Here is a 22,732-nt window from a genome sequence, read left to right as displayed (position 1 = left end):
ATTATAGGCGCGGACGAGAATCTCGCCTCCTTCAGTCCAGCAACAGATACCTTGACTTTGCCCTTGTACTTGTACATCAGTGCTTTGTTGAGCCCTTTCCGCTCGACCTACAGAGATACCATGGCCGCTAAAGTCGCCGCCAAGGCCAACGGGTCCGACTCGAACGGGCACGCCAACGGTGATGCCGCCAAAGTAAAGTCTTCAGCGGCAAAATCGAGGGGTGCACTCAAGCGGCTCAAGGCAAAGCAGAAGGGAAAGGGAGGTGGGAGCGTATCTGGTGCAGAGGCGGCAAGTGATGCTGGAGCGGAGAGCGATGCCGAGGTGAGCTATAGTGATGGGATGAGGGTCTCAAAGTCGACCGGAGAGCTGACTCGGCAGTCCGTCGCATCTGTCTCAACAACGGCATCCAACTTCGACTTTGGGCCCATCCTCGACCCCTCGGATCCTGCCTTCGCGGCCTTTGCAGATGTATTTGCCCATTTCCAAGAGCAGGACGAGGAGGGGTTTCCGGTGGATGGCGTACCGGCAAAGGGACAGGTGTATTACTCGGACGATGAAGATGAGGATGAGGAGCAGGCTGAGCGGCGGAAGAAGGCGGCGGACGAGAGTGGAATGACGAGGCGGGAGAAGAGGAAGGCTGCTGTGAGCTCCCCGCTTCACCTTTCTCGTGAGCACAAGCTGACCTGCCAGAAATTATCAGTGGCGGAATTGAAGCAGTTGGTCGAGCGACCAGAAGTGGTCGAGTGGTTTGACTGTGACGCTCGGGATCCTCGGCTGCTGGTGACTTTGAAGTCGTACAGGAAGTGAGTAATGACTTTCACTCTCTTTGCGCTACTGAAAACACTTGCTGACAGACAGTACCGTCCCCGTTCCCGCCCACTGGAACGCCAAACGGGACTACCTCGCCGGCAAGCGGGGTATCGAGAAACCGCCATACCTCCTTCCAAGTAAGCTCATACCTTTCATCCCAGACTACTACAAGAGTATTGGCGCTGACCACACAGCCTGGATCGCCGACACCGGTATCGGCGAGCAGCGTGACGCCGTCAAGGCCAAAGAGGCCGACCAGTCCCTCCGCCAAAAGACGCGGGAACGGGTCCAACCCAAAATGGGCAAGATCGACATCGACTATCAAAAGCTGCACGAGGCGTTCTTCAAATTCCAGGGCAAGCCGTCCATGTCGAAATTCGGAGAGGCGTACTACGAGGGCAAGGAGCTCGAGACGGACCTGCGGACCAAGAAGCCCGGAGAGCTCAGCGATGAGCTCGTCGAGGCGCTGAGTATCCCGCCGCTCGCGCCTCCTCCGTGGTTGATTGCGATGCAGCGATTCGGGCCGCCACCGAGCTATCCCAATCTGCGGATTAAGGGGCTGAATGCGCCGATACCACCAGGGTGAGTTCATGATTTCCCTGTCTCTTGGGATGACATGGAGCAGTAACTGACCGTTTCAGGGCTCAGTGGGGCTTTCACCCCGGAGGATGGGGCAAGCCACCCATGGACGACTTCAACCGCCCGCTATACGGAGACGTCTTTGGTGTGCTGCAGGGAGCAGAGATTGCGGTAGGTCTTCCCTTCCCTAACCGCCTCCAGGGTAACATAGCTGATCCACCTCAGCACCAGAACGAGATCAATCGCGAACTATGGGGCGAGATTGAGCCTGCGGATGATGGTGAGCTGACTCTTTTTCATCCAAAGCCGAGATTCCAGCTGACATCCCCAGAAAGCGAAGAAGAGGAAGAGGAGGAAGAGGAGGAGCCCGAGCCCGAACCCGAGCCTGTCCCTGCTCCTCGCGCAAACGCTCGCGTTCCCACTGGCGGTACCGAGACCCCCTCCGGCCTCGCCACTCCCTCCGGCTACAACTCGGTCACGTCCACTGTTCCCGGCGGTCTCGAGACCCCCGACTTTGTCGATCTGCGCAAGAAGCGAGATGGCACCGAGTCGGAACCTAGCGGTCCGAGGGAGCTGTACCAGGTCATTCCGGAGCGAGAAGCGACGGCGAAGGGGTTCATGGGTAGTTCGACGGCGTATGATATGTCGAATCTCGGCAAGGCGGGAGGGAGGAGTGGGGCGGCGATCCTTGGTGCTGAGGACAGAGGGAACAAGGTGCGCTACTCGTTCTTAAGCGGGGTGGTCCTAGACAAGAAGCTGACATCTCAGCGAAAAGTCGGTGATGTGGATATATCTGTCGAAGGTGACGATGATCTCACGCAGGACCAACTCAAGGCCAAGTACGAGGCGAGTCGGGCGTCGGCAAAGCAGATACATGTACCAGGGGCGGATGTGGACAGGAGTGGGTTTGAGGATGTGAGGAATGAGGAGATGAAGAAGAGGCAGAGGAAGGAGGATGATAAGGGTGGGAAAGGGAAGGGGAAGGATAAGGGCAAGGGGGAAAAGTTCAAGTTCTAGGGCAGGGTCAGGTAGCGTTCACTTTAGAGTATGGCACATGTAACGTGTTTCAGCCAACGTCTTGACTGGACATGGTACAATTAATCATAATGCATGCGTACGAGACAAGACATGACAGTATCATACCTACTGCTACTACTACACCTATGTCACGCTACGAAATCAGACTGCACAGGACTATCTAGCTACTACAAGATCTACAAAAAGAGAGCGATCATTATGGACGACACTAGTCTAAGCTTCTCCCCGAACCCTCCCTGCCATCTTACTAATCCTCGTCCTCGTCGTCGCTGTCCAAATACGGGACAAGCGACACGATAGGCGCCACTTTCGAGGTAGATGGACCGCTCTTGGGTAAGGCAGCGACGCACGGGCCGCTGGTGGCAGTGGCGCCACAGTCGATTTCCCTTCCCTTGCCTTTCCACCGCTTAGGCTGCTTCACCGGCTCACTATCCTCCCCGCCAGAGTCCCCATCATCGGCATCTGCCTCGTCATCCGCCTCGCTCCCTCCATCTGAGTCTTCCCCTCCGCTATCCGCCTCCGAGTCGTTCTGCGCCGGCTCAGGATCGCCCGCAAGAACGTCGATCTCCGCCCGGCTCCCCACAGCTTCTTCGTGACCCACCTGACCTTCCTGATCCCTGACCTCCACTGCGGCTTCGTCGCGCGCTAGAACACCCGCCTCAGGTTCAGCCGGGCCAATGTCGGGCATACCATATGGAGGGCCAGTCCCGATAGTTCAGATACGTGCCCGGGATGGCCATGTAGGTCTTCGAGGGTGCGGGCTGATCGGCGGACAGGGGAGGTGTGATGTCTCTGCAGCGGAAGATGAGTGGGCCGAGGAGTTTAGGGATGTCGGGTGCCCTCCAGATCCTTGCCATTGTGGCAACGTACGAGCTGAATTCCGGATATTCCTGCTGGCAGAGGGTGAGGGCGATGCCGTTGAGTGGAAGAGGAGGAATTTTATGTCGGCTCCGGTGGACGAGATCGAGGGCGGCTCCCTGTGTCTCGATTGTGTAGACCAGGCGCGCGAGGTCGGCGAACGTAACCCGCTCGTAAGCGGGATGCGCCAAAGTCTCTGCCTGGAGGTAGGCGACGGCGAGGATGTAACGCTTGTCCGCGTCGCGCTCCGGCTTGTCGTGCAAGACATTGTGGAGGACAACACCCATCATCTACAGATCAGCTGCATTCCTCAACGGCTGAAACACTGCAAGAAACATACGTTGAGAGCGGCCTCAAAGTCCTTCGCGAACTTTTCCCATTCTGCGAACGCCGGCGCGCTGACGTACACCTCCAGCGCGGAGTTCTTGTGGAAAACGCTCGCATTGGCAGCGGCGCAGTAGGAGAAGATGCGGCAATTCCCTCTTGGATAATCCCTGGAAGGCCGTGCATAGACTTTGCCCCTTGATCCAACAGATACCCTTGAAGATTCACACCGACCCATATCACCGAGTTATCGACAAGGTAGGTGTGAAAGATAGGGAGCACGATGTGTGGATGTTTGGCAATTTGAGTGGACGGTGGCTGCTGTCAGTAAAATCCGTGCAAGGAGCTTATAAGGCTGTAACGATATCTAACAAGCCCTCTTCCTGCTTTGATTCAGAGGGAATGCGAAGTAGGGGCAGCTCAAGCGGTAGATGCAGAGGTCAATTGCTAGTTTACACTTGAGTTCTGGCAAATCAGAGTGCGAGTGGCAAGTGATTAAAGCGCTTGCAAGAGGTATATGGGGGAAAGGATGTGAGCGGCGAATAAGTCACAGATACTGATCTTATACATCCTTCTGGAAAGCTGTGAAGTGGCGGGTCATGTTGATATTCGTGCTCGACTCGATTTCGCTCGATAACTATATCAAGCAGCGGGAGAAACCCGAAATGCTGACTGTCTGTCAAATCCCATTCAGACATGATGTGCGAGATATGCCCAGGTGGACTTGGCAGTGCGCAGTCTCTATAAGCGGATCATCTGACGTGATGCTGAGGGCGGCGGTGCGCAGGAGTCAGCACCGGAGCCGAAATACCGCTCTGAGGTCAGATGCCTCTGCGGGAAAATTCGCGCAGACTGTTTCATCGTGTCCACTACTGTCTCACTATGCTGAGCCTCTTAGCGGATTACAGCGATGACGAGTTCGCCTCCGCTTCCTCCACGACTCGACTCGACTTCCCATTCGACGGGTGCCGAGCAGAGAGACAGCAAAGTGCCTCACAGCGAGAAGCCGAAATCGCCGGTAGACGCAAAGCAGGATGGAAGCTGGGGGCATGACCAGCCTCCAAAGAGACATGGACATCCGGCACGGAGCGGTGTTTTGGAAGAGGGGTAATCAATTTGATGCCTTCTGATTCGGCATTGCGTCCGTTAAACGGACAAGACCTATGCAGTATCGCCTAGGTGCTCCAAGAGTGTGCCCCACCTAGTCAGTCCTCGGTCCGACCAAAAAAGCAACACCGAGGGCGAAAAACGGAAAGCAGCATATATCGTCACCGGGCTAGCTACAACAGGAAGATTATAAGGGAAGAGACGACAAACAGCGCTATGGATACCGGCGCATCGGCAAGCAGCAAGCAGTATGTCCGGGAATATGGGAATAACGGGTGCAACGAATACGGGACAATCGACAGGCCACGAACGCAGACCCTGCGCGGTTAGGTGATGAGGCCGGATGTTCGATCAGAATTCCTGATCTGATCTTTTGCTAGTTGATAGCCTCAGGTCTAAACAACGCAGCACTGCAAAATCCGGAGCGCACGCCATTGAGAGCAGGTGAAACATGTTGATATCGCCCGATAGGGTAATAAGTCGATCAGGTGACCAAGCCGAGCAGGAAACCAGCAGAGTGCCTCAAAGCGAGAAGCCGGATTCGCCGATAGACGCAAAGCAGGATGGGAGCTGGGGGCATGACCAGCCCCCAAAGAGACATGGACATCCGGCACGGAGCGGTGTTTTGGAAGAGGGGTATCAATTTGATGCCTTTTGATTCGGCATTGCTTCCGTTAAACGGACAAAGCCTATGCAGTATCGCCTAGATGCTCCAAGAGTGTGCCCCACCTAATCAGTCCTCGGTCCGACTAAAAAAACACCGAGGGCGAAAAACGGAAAGCAGCATATATCGTCACCGGGCTAGCTACAACAGGAAGATTATAAGGGAAGAGACGACAAACAGCGCTATGGATACCGGCGCATCGGTAAGCAGCAAGCAGTATGTCCGGGAATATGGGAATAACGGGTGCAACGAATACGGGACAATCGACAGGCCACGAACGCAGACCCTGCTGAGGTTAGGTGATGAGGCCGGATGTTCGATCAGAATTCCTGATCTGATCTTTTGCTACCGTAGTTGATAGCCTCAGGTCTAAACAACGCAGCATGCTGCACATTCCGGAGCGCACGCCATTGAAGGCAGATGAAACATGTTGATATCGCCCGATCGGGTAGTATTCCGCATACCTCACGATGCCATCATCGGCGGATCGCGGCTGTAGCTTCGATCCAGCTCCTGACATCATCGGCTGACACCTGACTGTACGGGTACACTGCCGTCGCTGTGTATCGTCAATCCAATATCATCCGGTCCAACTAGAATCGACCTATCCCCATCCAACGTGAGCACAATGGCAGGAAAGCGAGAGGTGAGGGATCGCCCTGTATGATTGACTTCCCTCCTTTCTCCCGCTGACACCCCTAGGACCACAGCGACCTTGCCGACCAGGCCGCGAGCGCCAACAAGTCTGCCAAGGAGACATTCGACAACCAGCCTGCCCAGTCCGCCAATGTCGTGAACGAGCAGGACAAGAAGAAGGCGCACACCAACATGCACGAGCAGTTCAAGGAGGCCAAGGCGGACGCGGGGAAGGCGGTAGGATCTGACGGGTCTGAAGCTCTGGGATCCAAGTAAAGTGTAAGTTGAGAGAGTTCCGAGGTGTCTCGGTGCGAGAACAGAAGTTGACCTATCCAGGTGTCTCCGATTACAGTGGATCACTTAGCACAGAGAAGAGCGGTCCGATGAGATGCAGCAAGTCAACCTGCTGTGATGGCTGCTGTCTACCCGTCCATTACGCACAGCGCACACATCAACTACTGCGATACCTGGACACTCCTCTCGTCTCGCGTCATGACATCGTGGTTCTATGACCATAATCCCGCAAAGCTACACAGAGATCCCTTCTCATGATCAATCTCTCTCCCCCTGTCCTTGACTCCCCTCCCCGCCAAGCTCAGCTCGGATCTCCCTTGACACTCTACATCTGCGCCCCCCCATCTACCTACCCCTCGCTTCTCCTTCCGCCCTCTTCCACATCTAGACCCCGTACTGCTGACTCCTCCTCTGATTTCGGGGACTCGCCTGCCCCTGCGCTTGTTGCTGTTGTTGCTGCTGCTGACCAGCGAACGGGTGCTGAGGTACGCCATACGGCCCCGAGAAGCTCGCCCTTGTCTGATGCTGCCCCATCCCTCCCCCTCCATAGCTCTGATGCCCATACGCCTGATTCGGCTGCAATGGTGTATATAGCATACCCATCCCGTCCTGGCCGCGCGGGTCAAAGACGTCGAAACTCGGGGTCGATGAGTGGGTTGCCGCGGGAGGAGGAAAGGTGGGAAGGTAAGGTCGAGACCCGGAGCCGACGGACGCGGACGCCGAGTGGGGCATATCGTATTCCGATGGTTGACGGGCGTGGTAGCCCATCCCAGGACTAGTGGGCGATACGCCGATATGCGGCTGCATTTGGTATTGCGCCGCCGAGGATCCGCTGAGTCGAGTCCGATGGAGTCCGCCGTTTCCTCCTCCACCGCCGTATTGACCGGGCATCATCCAGCTTCCGCCCATCGCCGCCAGCTCAGCCTGTTCCTGCAGGTACTCGAGCTGCGGGTAGCTCGTCTGATGCATGCTCGAGTTCTTGGCGTGATCGCCTCCGCCTTGACCGCCACCGCCTTGGCGCCGCTCCCATTCGCGATAAGGATCGTCTCCGCGGTTGAGGACCGGAGTGAGGTTTCGATGCCCTGACGGGTCCGGCATGGACATGTGCGTGAGGCGGGCAAGAGCAGGCGGGATGACGTCCATCTGGTTGATAGTGTTTGACCGGTTGCGCGAGGCGGGGTAGTACGAGTTGGGAGGCGGGTTGGTATTGACTACCATAGGTGGCGGGGGGTTCTGGCGGAGTGCGCCATGCGAGGAAGAGGTCGCGAGTGATGATGAGGGGATCCGGGGTTGATGGTATGTCGCAGCGCCTTGTGGTGGACCCATGGGATGCCATTGACCCTGACTGGGCATGCGTGCGCGATGGCCAGCGCTCGGGGGTGGGTCGTAAGCCGGTGAGAAGGGAGCCGGACGGGCGGCGATCTGATTTTGATTGTGGGTCTGGATTGGCGTGGGGTAGGCCTGCTGCTGCTGCTGCTGCTGCTGCTGTTGCTGCTGGGGGATCTGCGGGTTGTACAGTCCCGCATCCGAGTAAACGCGCTGACCTCGAGTCGCGGTGGCCGTGGAAGGAGAGGGACCGGGTGTGTGCTGAAGACCGCCGTACTTCTTGGAAGGAGATTGAACGGGCGCTGTCGACGCAGTCGGCGTGGCAGGGAACGTCTTCTTGCTGGGTACAGAAGGTGGCTTTCCTGTCAGCTTTTGTGCAATACCCATATTACGAAGCAGACTGACCTGGAAAGGACCCGTAAACTTTTCGCCGGTGATGAAGGGATGCTTTGCCGCCTGCTGAGGCGACCACCTTTTGATGGGGTCGAGATTGAGTAGACCCTCTACGAAGTCGATGAATGACCGACGATGTGCCATCTCTAGGCGTTGTCAGCTCGTACACGGAAGGTATATGAGAGGCCAACTGACCCTTATCGACCTCTGACTGCCGAGGGTTCTTCTTCGACATCGGATACTCCATAATGATATCCCTCAGCTTCGTCTGCTTGAAGTACTGCTTGCTCGGCTGCTCCTTGGTCCGATGTTCCTGCGAGTATTGCTCGAGCGACTTGAGCTGATACTGTTTGCGACCCTGCGCGTCGACACCGGCGAAGTTGAAGAATTCGTGTGTCTGCTTGCCGACATCCAGAAGATGGCCGGGAGGATTGCTGAGTCGTTAGCTGCGAGCAATGAAGGCAGAAGCGAGAGGAGACTTACCCGAGCATATCTACTATCCGAGAAAGCTGATTGTACTCGCTTGTTCCAGGGAAGAGAGGCAACCCCAAGAAGAGCTCCACTACTATACACCCGAGGGACCACATGTCGATACTGGTCGAGTAAGGCAGACCGAGCAGGACCTCCGGTGACCGATAGAACCGGGACTGGATGTAGGTGTATACCGTCTGCATCTCGTGGCATGCCGAGCCAAAGTCGATGATCTTGATCTGAGGAGATTGGAGGCTGATAAATCAGCTACGCGTTGAACCCTGTAGTGGTGGCTCTAGCTCACCTCTTCAGCAGAATATTTTCCGGCTTCAGATCACAATGAATCAACCTCGCATCCTTCAATACCGCCAGGCATTCCAAGAGCTGGTGCGTGAACACCTTCACCAGCTGTGTACTAAGCCCCTTGAATTGATTCTGCTTGATCAATTCGTAGAGGTTTGACGAGAGGCACTCGAAGACGAGGCAGAGGTGATTTTTGTGGATGAAGGATTCTTGCATCCGGAGGATATGATGTTGGTCGTGAGGGTCGTATTGCGTGTTCAGCTATGATTGTCAGCTTTGGCTCACGTGTCTCACGAGGGAAACCAGACAACTGACCAGGTCCAGTATAGCCACCTCCATCTTGCTCTGATTCAAGTACGCCGGCTTGTTCTTGACGACTTTGACGGCGCAGATATCGTGCGTGCGCATATTTTGGCACTTGACGACTTGGCCGAAGGTGCCTTGACCTAGAACGTCCAGGATGAGATACCTAGGACATCAGCTGGGCGCCCGTAGACAGCGTTGTCAATTACAGGGACTGGCCAGCTCACCGATCACCTCCGTGCTCTCCGCCCAGAACGTCATTGACGTATAAAATGTAATCCCAATCCTCGTTATCCACTCCATCATTATGCACGCTCTTGCTCGGCTTGGTGAGCACCCTTCGAGGGTTGTCGCTGCTTTCATACCGGAATTGCGAGTTGCACAGCTGATACGTTTGCGGAAGCGCCGAAGTAAGGCATTGCAGAGGCTACACTTGTCAGCTGTGTCCAAGCGTTACACGATCGCCAAACTGACACTGAGGAATTTGCCCGGTCTGAGCGGATCCGCCCTTCGTCCATTCGCCTTCTCGCTCCCGATAGGCTTGAGATCGTTCCACCCCTTAACGTCCCTGAACCCCTGCCGACTTGGCTGCTTCGCCCTCGGATCCCTTGCGCCTCGTGGCGGCCCCAGCTCGTACTTGCCGGCAGGAGTCACGGGTTGGCTCGATGGGTACGTCTGTTGTGACTGCGATCTTGACGGCTGCGGAGGACGCATGCTGTTTGTAGGGGACGAAGGATATCCGGCCGCCCATTGTCCATTCGCAGTACCCGGCGCGGGGGAGGAAGACATGCCCTGGGCCGAGTAGCGAGGAGAAGAGTCGTACGGGTTGAGCAGAGGAGAGTGCGGGGAAGGAATCGCGTCGGATGAAGTAAGGAAGGGAGACCGAAGGTCCGATGAGGGTTGAGAATGGTATGATCCAGAAGACGGCATCCGCTGATTGGAGTCGGAGCGGGGATACTCCCATTCCGGCTGCTCGTCGATCTGGATGGACGGTCCCGGGTCCGAGCTCCGAGGAACGTAGGGATTCGGATTGGCCGAGTACCGAGCGGGCGAGGATCCGCCCGAATCTTGCCGGATGGGTTGGGTAGGCGGGCGGGCGTACTGATTCGGTACAGGTGGGGGCGCCATCCCGGCCCGATTGGTAGCCGAGTATGGCCTGCTTCCTCCTCCTGAGGACATGCTCACGTCCATCCCTGATCCCACTGCCCCATAGCTTTGCCCTGCGCCTCCTCCGCCAGTATTATTGTTATACCCCGGCCTGCTCATCTGCCCGTATCCCTGCGCTTGTCCCTGCATCCCGTAGTCCCCGCCGCGCATGTCCATCTGACCCAACCCAGACTCCACGTCGTCAGACGAGTAGCTATACGGGTCCTTCTTTCTCGCTCCTAATGATGCGCTCCGGGCTAAAGCGCCGAGACCGCCAGAAGATGAAGAAGGGGGAGGTAGTAATTCCTCTTGCCGCCTTCCGATAGCGTAGGGACTGGCGAAAGACCCAGTCTGCCGGTTTTGGTTGGGAGGAGGAACAACACCTCCACCGGCAGAATGAGGAGGGAAGCCTTGGTTGTGAGAGTTTCCGTTTCCGTACACGCCGCTAGTCGGTGTAAAGGGCGTTTGATGCTGGGTCATAGAGTGCCGGTGCTGGTGACTGGCGGAAGGAGGGGGAGGAGGAAGGTGAGACGGACCGTCGTTCGCGCTGGGACGCGTACCGAGGGGGAGAGGAGGTGGACCCGACGATTGGTGCGGGTTGAAGAGGGGAAGAGAGAAAGTGTCGGAGGATAAGTGGGCAGGGTCGTGGAATGATCCAGGGCGGGACATGTCGATACGCTATATGCTTCGGTGCCTTGCGTCGGTGAATTCGGCCCTCGTGTCCGAAGGAAAAAGGAGGGTATAAGCAGCGGGCTTCTTTCCTTGTGCTTGACGGCCTGCAAGCTGCAAGTTTCAGCTGCTATCCCTCTGTGCTGATCGACCCATGCTGCTCGGTCCTTGGAGATTGAAACAGCAGTATGAGAAGGCCTGAGGAAGTCTCTACTCACTTGCGTGGTCTAGAAGCTGGATATACTCCCCAATAGCCAGGACACCGCTCTGCGCGTCCTCGAGGCCTTTCGAAACGTGCGCCGGTCCTGCCCTCGCTGATCCTTTCGGGCTTCTTTTGGCTGGCGCAGGGAAGCCTGGTGGAGCTGCAGCCTGTTCCTGTATGTGTTGACGCTAGATGTATGGATGATAGAGCATTGAACGATGTGATAGACAGCAATGATAGTGGTGAGTGCGGAGTTGAGCCGGACGGACGGCCGAGAACGTGAACGCGTAGCGGCAAGCTCCGCCCAGACAGCCCCAGCTTGGCACCGGCCTCCAAGCGAAGCTCATTCTGCTATGACCTGTTGCTATAGGTAGCAATCACCCAACCGCACAGTATATGGTCCGTGTTCACTCTCATGCATAGTTCCACAGTTTCTGATATACCCATACAAACTTTCCTCCTTGCCCCCGTCCCGCCAGCCGTCCTCCCCTTAATCCCCTCGACCCAGCTTGTCCAGTGCTCGGACACCCTGCTCGTCCCATTCTTCTTTAGTAACCCAGAACTGCTCCTTATCCTTCATGATATCCGCCAATACCGCTCCACCGAGGAACACCATGTGTTTACGTCTGGGAGGGTCCTCGATACGGATTTTGAAGTTCTGCGAGTATGAGCTGGCGATCCACATCTTTCTCAGTGGCGAGCAGCTCACCTTCAGCCTGGACCCATCGCCGCCAAGGACTTTTGTCATATACAGCTGCTTCATCTCTTTCTCCAGCCGGGATGGGAAACCGGGATACATAGAAGAACCGCCGGAAAGGACAATGTGCTTGTAGAGTTCGGTACGCGTGTCGACGGCTGCTGCTTGGATAGTCTGGAAGAGGAGTTCTAGGTGTCAGTATCGGTATAGAAGCAAGAGATGAGGGGACTAACCTGCAACACCGGGTTGTTCGACGTCGACGAGGTGGGGCTGGAACATGCATTCTGGGGCCTCATACCGCTCCGAGCCGACCTTGATGACTCGTCCATCCGGCAACTACCCTAGTCAGCTCTCATCCTCTGCATTAATATTGTCCGCGGACCAACCTGGTAGTTCTCTACCAACACAGTCGTCTCCTCGCTCAGCTTCTTGTCCAGCTCCAAATCATAACTCATAAAGCACAACGCCTCCTTGATCCCTCGGACCGTCTCAAAGTCCGCCGTCCGCTCGAACGCATATCCGCGCATGAGGAGCAGCTTGATGAGATATCGGGTAACGTCTCGGCCGGCGACGTCTAGACGGCGAGTAAGGTGCGGAAGGGCAAAGCCGTCGTATACCGGTACGATATGGGTGACACCGTCTCCCGAGTCGACGACGACACCGGTTTGCAGACCTGTCTGTCAGCTCAAGGGTATTACAGTAGTATGGAATAGAGCTCACCCTGTGCGTAGAGCGTCAATACCGCCTGGATAGCAACGTAAACGCCCCCAAACCCATACTCCTCAAACATCACCTCGGCCATCTTCTGCCTGTTCACCTTGGGATTCATCGGTGGCTCCGTAAGCAGCACCTTCATGCCGTGGGTGTCCACCTTGAGCTTCTCCTGGAACGTATAGTCCCACAGATGCCGCATGTCCTCCCAATTCTTGACGATTCCGTGCTCCATCGGCTGGGTCATCTGGAGGAACGACCGGTTCTCAGCCGCGTCGTCTCCGACCATAATATCGCGGAGCTGAGATGTGCCCAGGCGTTCTTCAGCGCGGAGGATGGGACGACCGATGACGGAGGGGAAGACTGGGCGTTAGCGGGGTCCAGCTGAGTTCGGAGAGAGGCGTGGCTTACCATGTTCAGGGAAGTTGGAGCCGGCCCATCCGCACTTGACGAACTAAGCGATCAGCAGTGAGACTGCTCAAAGCTGGAGCTGTACGCGAGCTCGGCGGCAGTACTCACTCCGGTACCGTTGTCCACAACGAGGGGTCTTGATGCGTCCATCTTGTCCGAGGAATGTAAGCTCCAAATTGGTCGCTTTTGCCTGTACTCTTCGATGAGGTGTTCCGGATTTGAAACCTCGTCGGTACCTGAGAGTACTACCGGATATTGGGTTGTATGGACGATGACAAGCTAGCGAGATAGATGTCAACGCTCTGGCGGTGTGAGCGGACGTCATGGCCGGCTGTGGCGGTGACATGGTCCACGTGGGCATCTACTTCCGCTGATCTTGCCCCCGGAACCGTCGGCCTGCCCCGCGGTCAAAGCAAGGCGAGTTGGGTGGCAAGCCGACCTTAACGTTGCTCACTCATCAACTCTCTACCTCTTCTTTACTGATAATCCTATCAAGATGGTATGCAAGAAGTGCGAAAAGGTGAGCTCCTCTGTCTCCTCTCTCGATCGATACCCCACACTCCATGCAAAGTAACAGCTGACCCTTTCAGAGACTCACGACAGTCGCCGCTCCCGACCCATTTCAGCCTTCCTCGTCCACGCGGAAGATAGGCGAGAACAAGCTCTTGACGGCCAGAGCCAGGGCGGCGCCATATGTGAAGCCAGGGGCAGGAGGGGTGGGGAAGGGAAAGACGAATACGATGGGGAACAAGTGCATTGATTGTAAAGTGAGCTATTGACGGCAACACCTGAGCCGAGGAAGTCCAGCTGATAGAGTAGCTGTCATGTCAGCAGAACGGGGCGATAAGATGTCACAAGTGCGCGTATAAGAAGGTAAGCTAGTTTTACTCCGATGAGAGGTACAACGGCGCAGCTGACAAAAATAGGGCCTATGCGCAATATGCGGCACCATCGTCCTCGATACCAGCCGGTATAAGCAGACTGTCAAGTAATCATTCCCCCAGACTTCTTGTACGATGCACCCATCCCTACTATAGTATAGTCGATCTCCCGCAGACTCCCGTTGTACCCATATGCAAGTACATCAACTTATCAATATGTACTGCACAATCTCCCCAAAACGGCTTATACTCTAGATCTACTCTTCTCAACCACTTCAACACTCCCCCAACACTCAACTCGCCCCCGAGTCCCGCCTCATGATACTGCTCAACCGCTTCATCATCCCCTTCTCCTTTTCCTGCGGAATATCCAGTACCATCCCTCTCTCCCCATCAGCCATCTCGGTGTATGTGCTCTCCCTTCGTCCACTCTCCGTCCTGACGCTATTTCTCCGACTCTCTCCGCCGGAGCTGCGGCCTATACTCCCTGCGATACTCATGGCGCGGCTAGAGAGGCTCGGCATGATGTTCCCTCCGGCGTTCGTGTTGCCATTGGCCATCCCGTGCCCATTCCCGCTCCCATTGCCAGAACCGGATGGCGGTGTAGTGATAGACCGGAAACTGGACGTATCCGTCACTGGTCTCGGAGAACCAACAGTGACCATAGGCGTAGCTGCCACTTCGTACGGGGAGGGTGCGAGTCGAAGGGGTGGGAACAGCTGGTGCGAATGCGAGGACGAAGCGGGAAGGGAGGGCGCAGGCGAAGTGACCATAGATTGCCGGGAAGAGGATGAGACGAAGGATGGTCGAGGGGAAGATTGGAAAGCTTTGAGAATGGAGGAACGACTACGCGGGGTGGCGTCCACGTCGGCAGCGTGCAGGCTGGGGCCGGAAGGGATGTCGGGAGAGGTGGGGTAGGATGATTCGGCCAGGCCAGGGAGACGGTCTGATTCTTCTGGGAATGCCTTGTGGAAGTCCACGTCTCATCAGCTAATGTTCGTTCCGGACCGCCATCAGAGTAGACGTACGATTCTTCAAAGCCTCGTGGAATGCAATATCCTTGCACACCTTGCCATGCAGCTGTAGTCCCCCATGCACAGTCTCCACATACTCCTCATATACCGTCCGGAACTCGTCCAGCTGGGTCGCGTCGGCAGGGCGGTCCCGGATGTAAGCCGCATCGAGGAAGGTCTCGCGATACAGCTTGACCCCGCCGTTGATGGGCGAGTCAACCGCGCCGTTCAATGCTGTTCCGAGCTGCTTCACACTGATGCGTCAGCTGATCCTCGTTCCACAATGAGGCGTGCTCAGCTTACTCGAGCTTCTGGCCAGGCTTGAAGTGGAACAGATCGTTCAGACTTGACGTTCCCCGCTTGATCTCGGCGATAGCAGAGGACAAGGGCGAAATCTCCTCGTACTGAACGTCGATGACCTCGGAGCGGTTCAGCAAGCCCGGTAGGATATCGGCAGCTACCACATCAGCTTTATGCCCGGGACCATGACTCCCTACCGACGGAACAGCTTACTTGTCAAAGTCGTCTTCTCGGTCCATGTCAATACCCCAGTCCCGCCTCCTCCACCCATTCCGAGCTTCGGACTGCCCACTCCATCCTTGACGAACGGCCTCGAGCTGCAGAATCTCCTGACTCCATTACTGCGATGGTATGCCTGTATATTCGGATGCACGCCCGGTCTGAGCGCAGGGTGCGACGCGTCCGGCTCGGGATGAACAGATGTGACCCAGATGATGTCGCCTGCTTCGATCGCCGCGGGAGTTGGGGCGATCTTGGAGCGGTGGGTTGTCGAACGAGGGAACTTGACTTGGATGCTCTCGCAGCTGTCAAGTCAGCTTGTCGACTCTGCCGCAGTACCAGGTCAAATAGGGCCGGAAGCTCACAAATCGACATATCGCTGCCATGGAAGACCACGGACAATGAACTCCTTGCCCTGGTTGACGGACGCATGTTCCCCATAGTACGCCTACAAGGTCAGCTACAGCCCGCGTAACGGACTTCCGCGTACTCTTAGCAGACTGACAATGCGGAAATACTCTGGCTTGGGCCGCATACTCTCGCCCATCCGTTCCCAGAGCCTCGCTTGATGCGTCAAGAGCTCGGTGATCTTCTTCACATCATACGTGAGCGCCATGTGCTGGGTGGTGAGTTCTTGGCATAGCTCCAAGGCGTATTCGTACGCCTCCGCTTCGGCTAAACAATCAGCTATCTCCTCTGTCTTGGCCCGAGGGGGATACAGGAAGCTCACCAAAGTAATCGATAGCGTGGTAATACAGACTCTCCCGCCTCGCGAACTGCGTCTGCGCCGGCAACTTGATCCCCTCCCCACCCCAGCGATCCACCAGTCCGCCATCCATCGTCCACTCGTACGCCTCACCATGCATCCGCATAGCCAGCCCAGCACCCAACCAGTCCTTCGCTTCCAGGTTGATCGTGACCAGCTGGTGTACAAAGCGGACATAGAGCTCGCTCCTTCCCACGCGCTTTATATAGTCCATCAACCGATAGATGGCGCCAGCGCGCTCATCTTTCCATTCAACAGACTCAGGGAGGTCCCGAACGGCCAGGAGCAGGTCGATGAAGAGCTCAACTTCGTCCAGGAAGGTAGAGAATTGAAGGGCGAAGGCGGGATCGGAGGACGGCTTGGACTCGTATGCTTCTCGAAGCTGGGTGATGAAGTAGGCGCGCATGGTGCTGTCGCTGGGGTCGGCGGTAGCTGCTGACTTCTGCGAGAACTGCAAGTCAGCTTGCTCTCTTTCTGTTTCTTGGTATAATTAGCTCACCAATCCATCGAGCTTGGCGAATATCTCGGTCTCGATCCCGCTGAACTTGCCAAGCAAGAGGTACTCGGCATAAATCATCGAGTAAAGGATCTCCACCGCCGTTTCGCACAGCTGATCGTGGCTCGAAAGGCACAAGCCGAGGATACGTTCCGCTAGACCGGTGAAACGAGTCTGATACTGCTTTGTCAGCTGGGCTCATTGACTCAACATTCGAAGAGATGGGGTAGCTTACTCCGCCATGCCGCAATCCACTTCCTCCCTCCTCAGACCATCCTAGTGCCCCCCAGAGGTTAAGCAACAAGCTCGATCCCTCATCCCTCAGATCACCCGCGATGATCCATCCCGCCCTCCTCTTCTGCTGCGTATGATCCTCGAGCGCCAGCTCTTCAGATCCGCACAAATCACACAGGAGCTCGAAAGTAGCCATGAAGAGACTGGCGTCGAACCCCTCCGCCTCCTCCAGGGGCGGGATGAAGTCCGGACGCTGGAGAAGGTCGATGATAGGGTACAGGAGCTTGATGATCGCCGAGAAGGCCATGAGGGAGAGCGAGAGCCATTGTTTCGGGAACGCGTGGAAGTGGATGACCGAGCTGCAGAATGATATGATACCCAAGAGGCGGGCCGATGTCCGCTCCTTGCCCTCGATATCGAGCATCTCGAGAAGGTATCGATCGATATTGGCCCGAGGGGTTGCGAGCACCAAAGAGAGGATGACGACAGCGCATTCGGCAAGACCGCAATTGAACGTCCCGATCTCGGCTAAGCCGGACTCGTCGCCGTGTTGGTTTTGCGCGAGGAGAGAAGGCGGGGGGAGCTGCGAGACGAGCGAGAAGGGATGGGAGATAGGGAAGATGTCTGGAGTCGCTTTCCAGATGCTGCCTTCGGTCTTCTGGCGGCTAAGGGTTGATTGCGTAGAGGAGTTGCGGAGTTCGGCGTAGGAATCGCAAAGACTACAATCAGTAAGACCCCACCTGAATCCAGAAGCCGCCGCTCACTTGGGTAGTAGAGTCAAGCAGTACTCCAGGTTATCCTGCTCTTGAATCCGCAGATCCTCCGATTCGAGCACTACATCCGAGTCGAGCCACTCCTGCAGGCTGTTGATGGTCCAAGCGATAACCTGCTTGTCAGCTGCATTCAGCAATTGGACTCACAGTAACTGCCAGCCGATTACATTCCATCCACTTGATCCGCTTCATGTCCCTAGCTTTCTCCTCGCCTGCTTGACCAAACCCCTCTTCATATTTTCCCAAATGCGGCTTTACCCACCGTACCAACGCAGGGATCAACAGCCCCCGACTCGCTGACGAGTCAAACACGCTCTTGACGACCTGCAGAAGCAGTAGGAGCTTGTATATTGCCATAGATCCCTTCGCCGGAGTAAGGGTGTCTGCGAACGCGATGATCATTTGCGCAATCTCGACGGGCGGGAATATCTTTGCAAGAGAAGGCAAGACGTCCGCGTAGTGCTGCACCGCCAATGTCTGGGTCCCGATCAGGCCCTGGTCCGACGACGCCATAAGCGCGTTGATATCCGAGAGGACCGACTTGACTTGACGTTGAAAGTCCGCCTCAATATGCGCCGAGGTCGCGTCGAGGCCGACGCCCCGCGCCCGATCCAGCTCCCGCGAGCGGATGATGAAGCGGAAGAAGAGGTGCCAGACCTTCAAGAAGGAGCGATACGACTTGGTGTTTGGCGTAGACATGACGGATTTCATGCTTGCCAGGAGTTGCGAAGCCGAGGCGGGCCGATTGAATTGCTGAGAGATGTAGACGTCGAGCGCGGCGGTAAAGCTGGGGAAGCGCCGGTCAGTCGACATGGAGAGGACCTTGACGATGGAGGAAAAGACGAGGGCGTCGAGCTCGGACCGGTTGGAAGTGAGGATACCGAAGAGGGCGTCAAGGACCGAGGGGACAAATTTGGCGATTTCGTCTTCGCTGACAAAGGAAAAGGTGTTCAGGATGGAGGATAGAGCCGGGACATCCAGGTTCTGCCAGGAGAAGAGGGCGCGGAGTGTATCATCCTGCGAGTGGACCGTAGACGCAAGGAAGGTCCGGACCGTCACGCGATCCCGCAAGGCAGTCATACTCCGGCTGAGCGCTTCGTTGGCGGTAGTAGTGGGAGGACAACCGAGGTAGACGTTCGGGCCCGGCACTTGCTGCTTGTTCAGGCGGTAGAGGACTAGATTGTGCGCCCCGTCCTTGATTGCTCCGCCAGCGCTGACGAGGGGTAGATGGGCAACAGCAAAAGGCCGCTCCAACTCTCCCGCATCGGCATTGAGATGCCTGTCCTTCCCTCTGCTCCGGAAAGTGAGGAACAGATGCGCATCCCCCACCGCCGCTGGCAAAGACACCTTTAACAGCTCGCCGTACGTGGGTCGGTCCGTATGTGTGAAGCACATTGAGTGGAACTGGGGTATTGGTGGCTCGCCTGACCCACCAGCAAACATCGCACCGGGAATGAGCGCTCCGTCGGCCTTGCGCACCTCGACCGATATTTGGACGTTGCCGAGATTTGAGGGAACGATGGACTTGCGGAGCCGGATAGAACCACCGCCGCCACCGGCCGAGGGGAAGAAGGAGGCGGACCAGAGCTTGACGTAGATGTCATTTCGAGTGATGTGGGGTGGGACGATATCCGGAAAGCCGAGACGAGCTGAGATGGGGGTCTCGGCTAGAATGGAGGGATGCTCGTGCACAAGCTGCTCGACATCGCCGTGTAGGACTCGGACGCCAAGAGCGATAGCTTCAGCCCTGGTGATCAGCGCTTCCCCTCGGACATAGGCGATCAACTCACCTTGGGGAGCTGGCCACATCTTTCATCCGCCCATATATGATGTCCTCGTGTAAGGTAGCAAACGATTCTTCGCTGAGAGGCGCAAAGATCGGGATCGAAAACTCCATCCCGCCCTTTTCGCCACCATCACTGAGCATCTTGTTGCCTCTAGGTAGCTCAAGTACCGCGCACCCCAGCGGACGGCGGAATGACGGTCGACCATCCACTATGCTCCCGGCAGCAGTATAGGATGTGTCGGCGGTGTTGGTGCGATGACCTCCGAAACCCGAGGTGATGGACCAGGAGTCGTCCGTGATCATCGACGCGACTGACACCTTGCTGCGAAGCGTCTCGCTGTGCGGGGAGAGGTACGTCCCGGTAGGTCGAAGGGTGCTCGGCCGACGAGAGGTCGTGGAGTCGGCGTATCCCGACCCGCTGGAGCTGGCCTCGAGGCGAGTGTTGATGGCGCCGTTCCGGATGAGCCGGCAGACGAGGTACACCTGGCCGTTGACCTCTTCTCCCTTGAGGTCAACAAAGAGGGTCCGAAGTCGCCCGAGTCGCTGTTCCGCATCCCGAGCGGGACTGCCGAGGTGGTTCAGGATAAGACAGTATTCTTCAGTGATGAACTGATTTTCTGCCTTGCTGAACAAGGAAAAGTACAGCTCGGCTGTTTCGCCAGGTGCGCATGGCGACGCGACGAAAGCGCGAAAGTCGAGGAGGAGGTGGTAGAATGAGCCGGGGAGGTTGAGGCTGGGCTGAGTGATGGTTTGGAGTGATCGGCGCGGGTCTGCCCGGATGGAGGAGGGCATCCGGCCGAATAGAGTATCGAGAGGTATCAGGTCGATGTAGGCGAGCTATCTGATCAGCTGAAACTGACGTCAAGGCGTGGCCAGGACTCACCTGTACTTGATACACATATGCGGTGATTCCAGTCATGTATCCCGATGCGCCCACCGCTCTGCTCTTGTCCACCACCATGACGCTCCCATCTTCCAGACTGCGCACGATCACCTCGAGTCCCTGAGCGACATTGCACTTGACCAGCCTCGATACGCATTCCCGCCGCACACGGATGAGCTCGTCTGCGCTGAGGGTTTGTGAGAGGAGTTGACGCCGACCAAGGAAAAGGGCGTCGATGTGCTGGACGACGAGGTTGAAGATGCGATATTCCCTGTTCGCGAGATAGGAGGGTATACGCTACTTCGTGAGCTCAAATTCCATAATGGCCTACAACGGAGGTACTCACACCGTACCACTCTCGTATAGCACACGCTATCTCATCGATGAGAGGCCACTGCTGCCCCGCCAATGTCGAGTCGCCGGCTGTCAAAGTTGGCAACGGCGGCTGCTCTTTCTCATCGTCTGGATCGAGGTTCGTCCCCGTCAATGCCAAAAGAGACTTTGGCCTAGGCTTCCCGTTCAGGCCGTTCCCTATCGACCTCCGCTTCCCATCCGCCTGGACTTCCACCACAACTCCATCCCCGCCCAGGCCAGGACTGACGAGCGTCGACTTTCCCGGCGAGAGTTCAGACTCGTCTTCCTCCTGTACAACGCCCATCCCGTAACCCTTGACAGCGTGCCGAGAGCGCTCTTCCGCCATTCGGACTGCGGTTTGGTATGCCTCTGACGGCTCGCCGGGGTCTTCGCCTGTCACGGGTCGCGCCTGGACGACTGAAGCAGGAAATATGCCGACCAGAACTGATGGCTCGGGACGAGGGAAAGCGGAAGAGGAAGTGAGAGGTGGATTAGGTCGGGGGTTGGGCATAGGCGATAAGGACAGTAGGGATACTGCCTGGATGACATAGCTGCTGATCAGCGCTGATCAAGCTGAGCCCTGGTGTTGGATGTTCCCAGAGTTTCGACGACCTCACTCACCCTCTGTACCACACCTCCCCCTTTCCCCCTTCCTCCCCCACACAACGATACTCCTCGAAGGCAAAGAACTCATCCCCCACATCCAGCGGCACTTCATACGCATTCGTCTTCTCCCCGAATCCCTCCCGGACATTCCCAGCATTGGGAGACGCCAGCCCGGACCATGAAAATCGATTCCTGAGGCGCGATTTGGCGGATGAAGGGCCGGGCTCGCCAAGCTGGGTCGGAGAGCCGGGCGGTGTAGGGTAAGGGTGAAATGGGTGGACACAGTAGCCCGAGACTATGTGAGGGAGAGGAAGCCAGCCTGGCATCTGTGAACGATATCTTCGGAGTCAGCTTGAGATAGAGAGGCGAGCGGGCGGACTTGCGGTGGGTAAGGTGGAAGGTTTGCTGCAGGAGATCCGAGCGCTCCGAGCGTTGACATCGCGAGTACGGCCAGTCTAGCACTGCTTCCTTCCTTACTAAGGCGCTACGCTGCGTCTTGTAGGGTAGGGTGAGCGATTCCTCCCTGTAGCACCGCTGTTCAAGCGAGAGAGATGGTAGAGATGGTAGAGATGGACGTTTCCGTTCCCGTCTCCCCGAATGGCAACATGCCTAGAACCAAAGAACCCGTGCCTGAAAAAGCCGAGGAATGTGGCGCTGCTGCGCGATCAGCTGCTCGATCATTCAGCTGTCAGTCAACCATCTCTTGCCCTGTTCAAGCTTTCTCTTTGACTTTGAGCTGATCAGCAACGCTGCCGAGATGAGGTAGCGACGACCGTTCTGTAGCTATCCGCAGTCGGGAAGTTGGGCCGCACACAGATTCGAAGGCTCTTCCGAGCTGACTCGTGGCCAAGATGTCTCACGCGCTGTCTCCTCGGAGCCGATACGAGTCAAGCGCACTGGGAGGCGAGTAATTACGCGGGGGGCCTTTGGATAGAGACGTATGTACAATGTCCTTTTTCATTGTGTGCTTTTCTCATCGATCCGCACTCTCCCAGTCCAGCCCTCAGCTTGTCTTGCCCTCGCCAGAAGGCGAATTGTTGCATCGACAAAGCATCGCCGAGCAGATACAGGTAACTATCAATCCGCAAACTCTGCTGATATCGCTCAGGGGCCTTGGTGTTAGATGGTGAATGACGTTGAGGAAGCTTCGATTGCTGTCACCACCCTCGATATCCGCTTCAGCCGACTCGAGGACCGACTCGTGGCTCGACTCGAGGCTCGACTCACGGATCGACTCGAGCAGTACCTCGATGAGATGCGCGGCGGACTCAAGCAAATCCGCGAGCACCTCGACGAAGCCAAGAGAGAGAGGGGCTGTTGGTCGGTTGGTCGGTTGAGCTGAACTATCAGCTGGCGGACATCAAGCAAGAGCAGGCGAGGATAGAGCATGACATAGAGGATGTCGAAGCAAGACTGACATACTTGGAGGTGATATCGTTGTCACCTGCTTGCTGACCCCCGAAGGGCGCAACGAAGCCG

The 22,732-nt window shown here is 56.7% G+C and overlaps 6 protein-coding genes across 6 annotated transcripts; 2 read left to right on the top strand and 4 right to left on the bottom strand.

The window, feature by feature from the left end:
• Window positions 1-120: 120 nt before the first annotated feature.
• MKK02DRAFT_18028 (spliceosome assembly-related protein) lies at window positions 121-2,406 on the top strand (the record flags this gene model as incomplete). Its single annotated transcript, XM_053085881.1, has 9 exons — window positions 121-321; window positions 379-642; window positions 691-803; window positions 859-947; window positions 1,005-1,392; window positions 1,452-1,560; window positions 1,615-1,669; window positions 1,721-2,103; window positions 2,158-2,406. 9 exons carry the CDS (start codon window positions 121-123, stop codon window positions 2,404-2,406), a joined length of 1,851 nt encoding a protein of 616 aa, XP_052943759.1.
• A 268-nt stretch (window positions 2,407-2,674) lies between these two features.
• On the bottom strand, window positions 2,675-3,847 carry MKK02DRAFT_38653 (uncharacterized protein; the record flags this gene model as incomplete). Its single annotated transcript, XM_053090206.1, has 3 exons — window positions 2,675-3,044; window positions 3,118-3,575; window positions 3,626-3,847. 3 exons carry the CDS (start codon window positions 3,845-3,847, stop codon window positions 2,675-2,677), a joined length of 1,050 nt encoding a protein of 349 aa, XP_052943758.1.
• Window positions 3,848-6,694: 2,847 nt separating this feature from the next.
• On the bottom strand, window positions 6,695-9,820 carry MKK02DRAFT_17068 (putative dual-specificity kinase; the record flags this gene model as incomplete). Its single annotated transcript, XM_053085728.1, has 8 exons — window positions 6,695-7,993; window positions 8,042-8,175; window positions 8,225-8,463; window positions 8,513-8,755; window positions 8,805-9,064; window positions 9,119-9,272; window positions 9,334-9,533; window positions 9,581-9,820. 8 exons carry the CDS (start codon window positions 9,818-9,820, stop codon window positions 6,695-6,697), a joined length of 2,769 nt encoding a protein of 922 aa, XP_052943757.1.
• A 1,793-nt stretch (window positions 9,821-11,613) lies between these two features.
• MKK02DRAFT_34668 (actin binding protein) lies at window positions 11,614-13,092 on the bottom strand (the record flags this gene model as incomplete). Its single annotated transcript, XM_053088990.1, has 7 exons — window positions 11,614-11,781; window positions 11,833-12,008; window positions 12,054-12,156; window positions 12,207-12,493; window positions 12,541-12,894; window positions 12,943-12,985; window positions 13,051-13,092. 7 exons carry the CDS (start codon window positions 13,090-13,092, stop codon window positions 11,614-11,616), a joined length of 1,173 nt encoding a protein of 390 aa, XP_052943756.1.
• A 346-nt stretch (window positions 13,093-13,438) lies between these two features.
• On the top strand, window positions 13,439-13,934 carry MKK02DRAFT_38649 (uncharacterized protein; the record flags this gene model as incomplete). The annotated part of the gene is made up of 4 exons (XM_053090205.1): window positions 13,439-13,462; window positions 13,533-13,709; window positions 13,762-13,815; window positions 13,869-13,934. 4 exons carry the CDS (start codon window positions 13,439-13,441, stop codon window positions 13,932-13,934), a joined length of 321 nt encoding a protein of 106 aa, XP_052943755.1.
• An 879-nt stretch (window positions 13,935-14,813) lies between these two features.
• Window positions 14,814-21,579, bottom strand: MKK02DRAFT_17194 (C2 domain in Dock180 and Zizimin proteins-domain-containing protein; the record flags this gene model as incomplete). The annotated part of the gene is made up of 14 exons (XM_053085754.1): window positions 14,814-15,090; window positions 15,140-15,293; window positions 15,350-15,660; window positions 15,721-15,803; window positions 15,861-16,024; window positions 16,116-16,572; window positions 16,621-16,797; window positions 16,853-17,570; window positions 17,616-17,737; window positions 17,772-19,409; window positions 19,432-20,247; window positions 20,294-20,590; window positions 20,640-21,198; window positions 21,269-21,579. 14 exons carry the CDS (start codon window positions 21,577-21,579, stop codon window positions 14,814-14,816), a joined length of 6,084 nt encoding a protein of 2,027 aa, XP_052943754.1.
• Window positions 21,580-22,732: the final 1,153 nt, after the last annotated feature.

The sequence above is a fragment of the Dioszegia hungarica genome (assembly GCF_025882075.1).
Source record: "Dioszegia hungarica strain PDD-24b-2 chromosome Unknown MKK02contig_16, whole genome shotgun sequence".
Taxonomy (NCBI): domain Eukaryota; kingdom Fungi; phylum Basidiomycota; class Tremellomycetes; order Tremellales; family Bulleribasidiaceae; genus Dioszegia; species Dioszegia hungarica.
The sequence above is the reverse complement of the archived record's forward strand: the minus strand, read 5'-3'. Positions and strand labels throughout refer to the sequence as shown.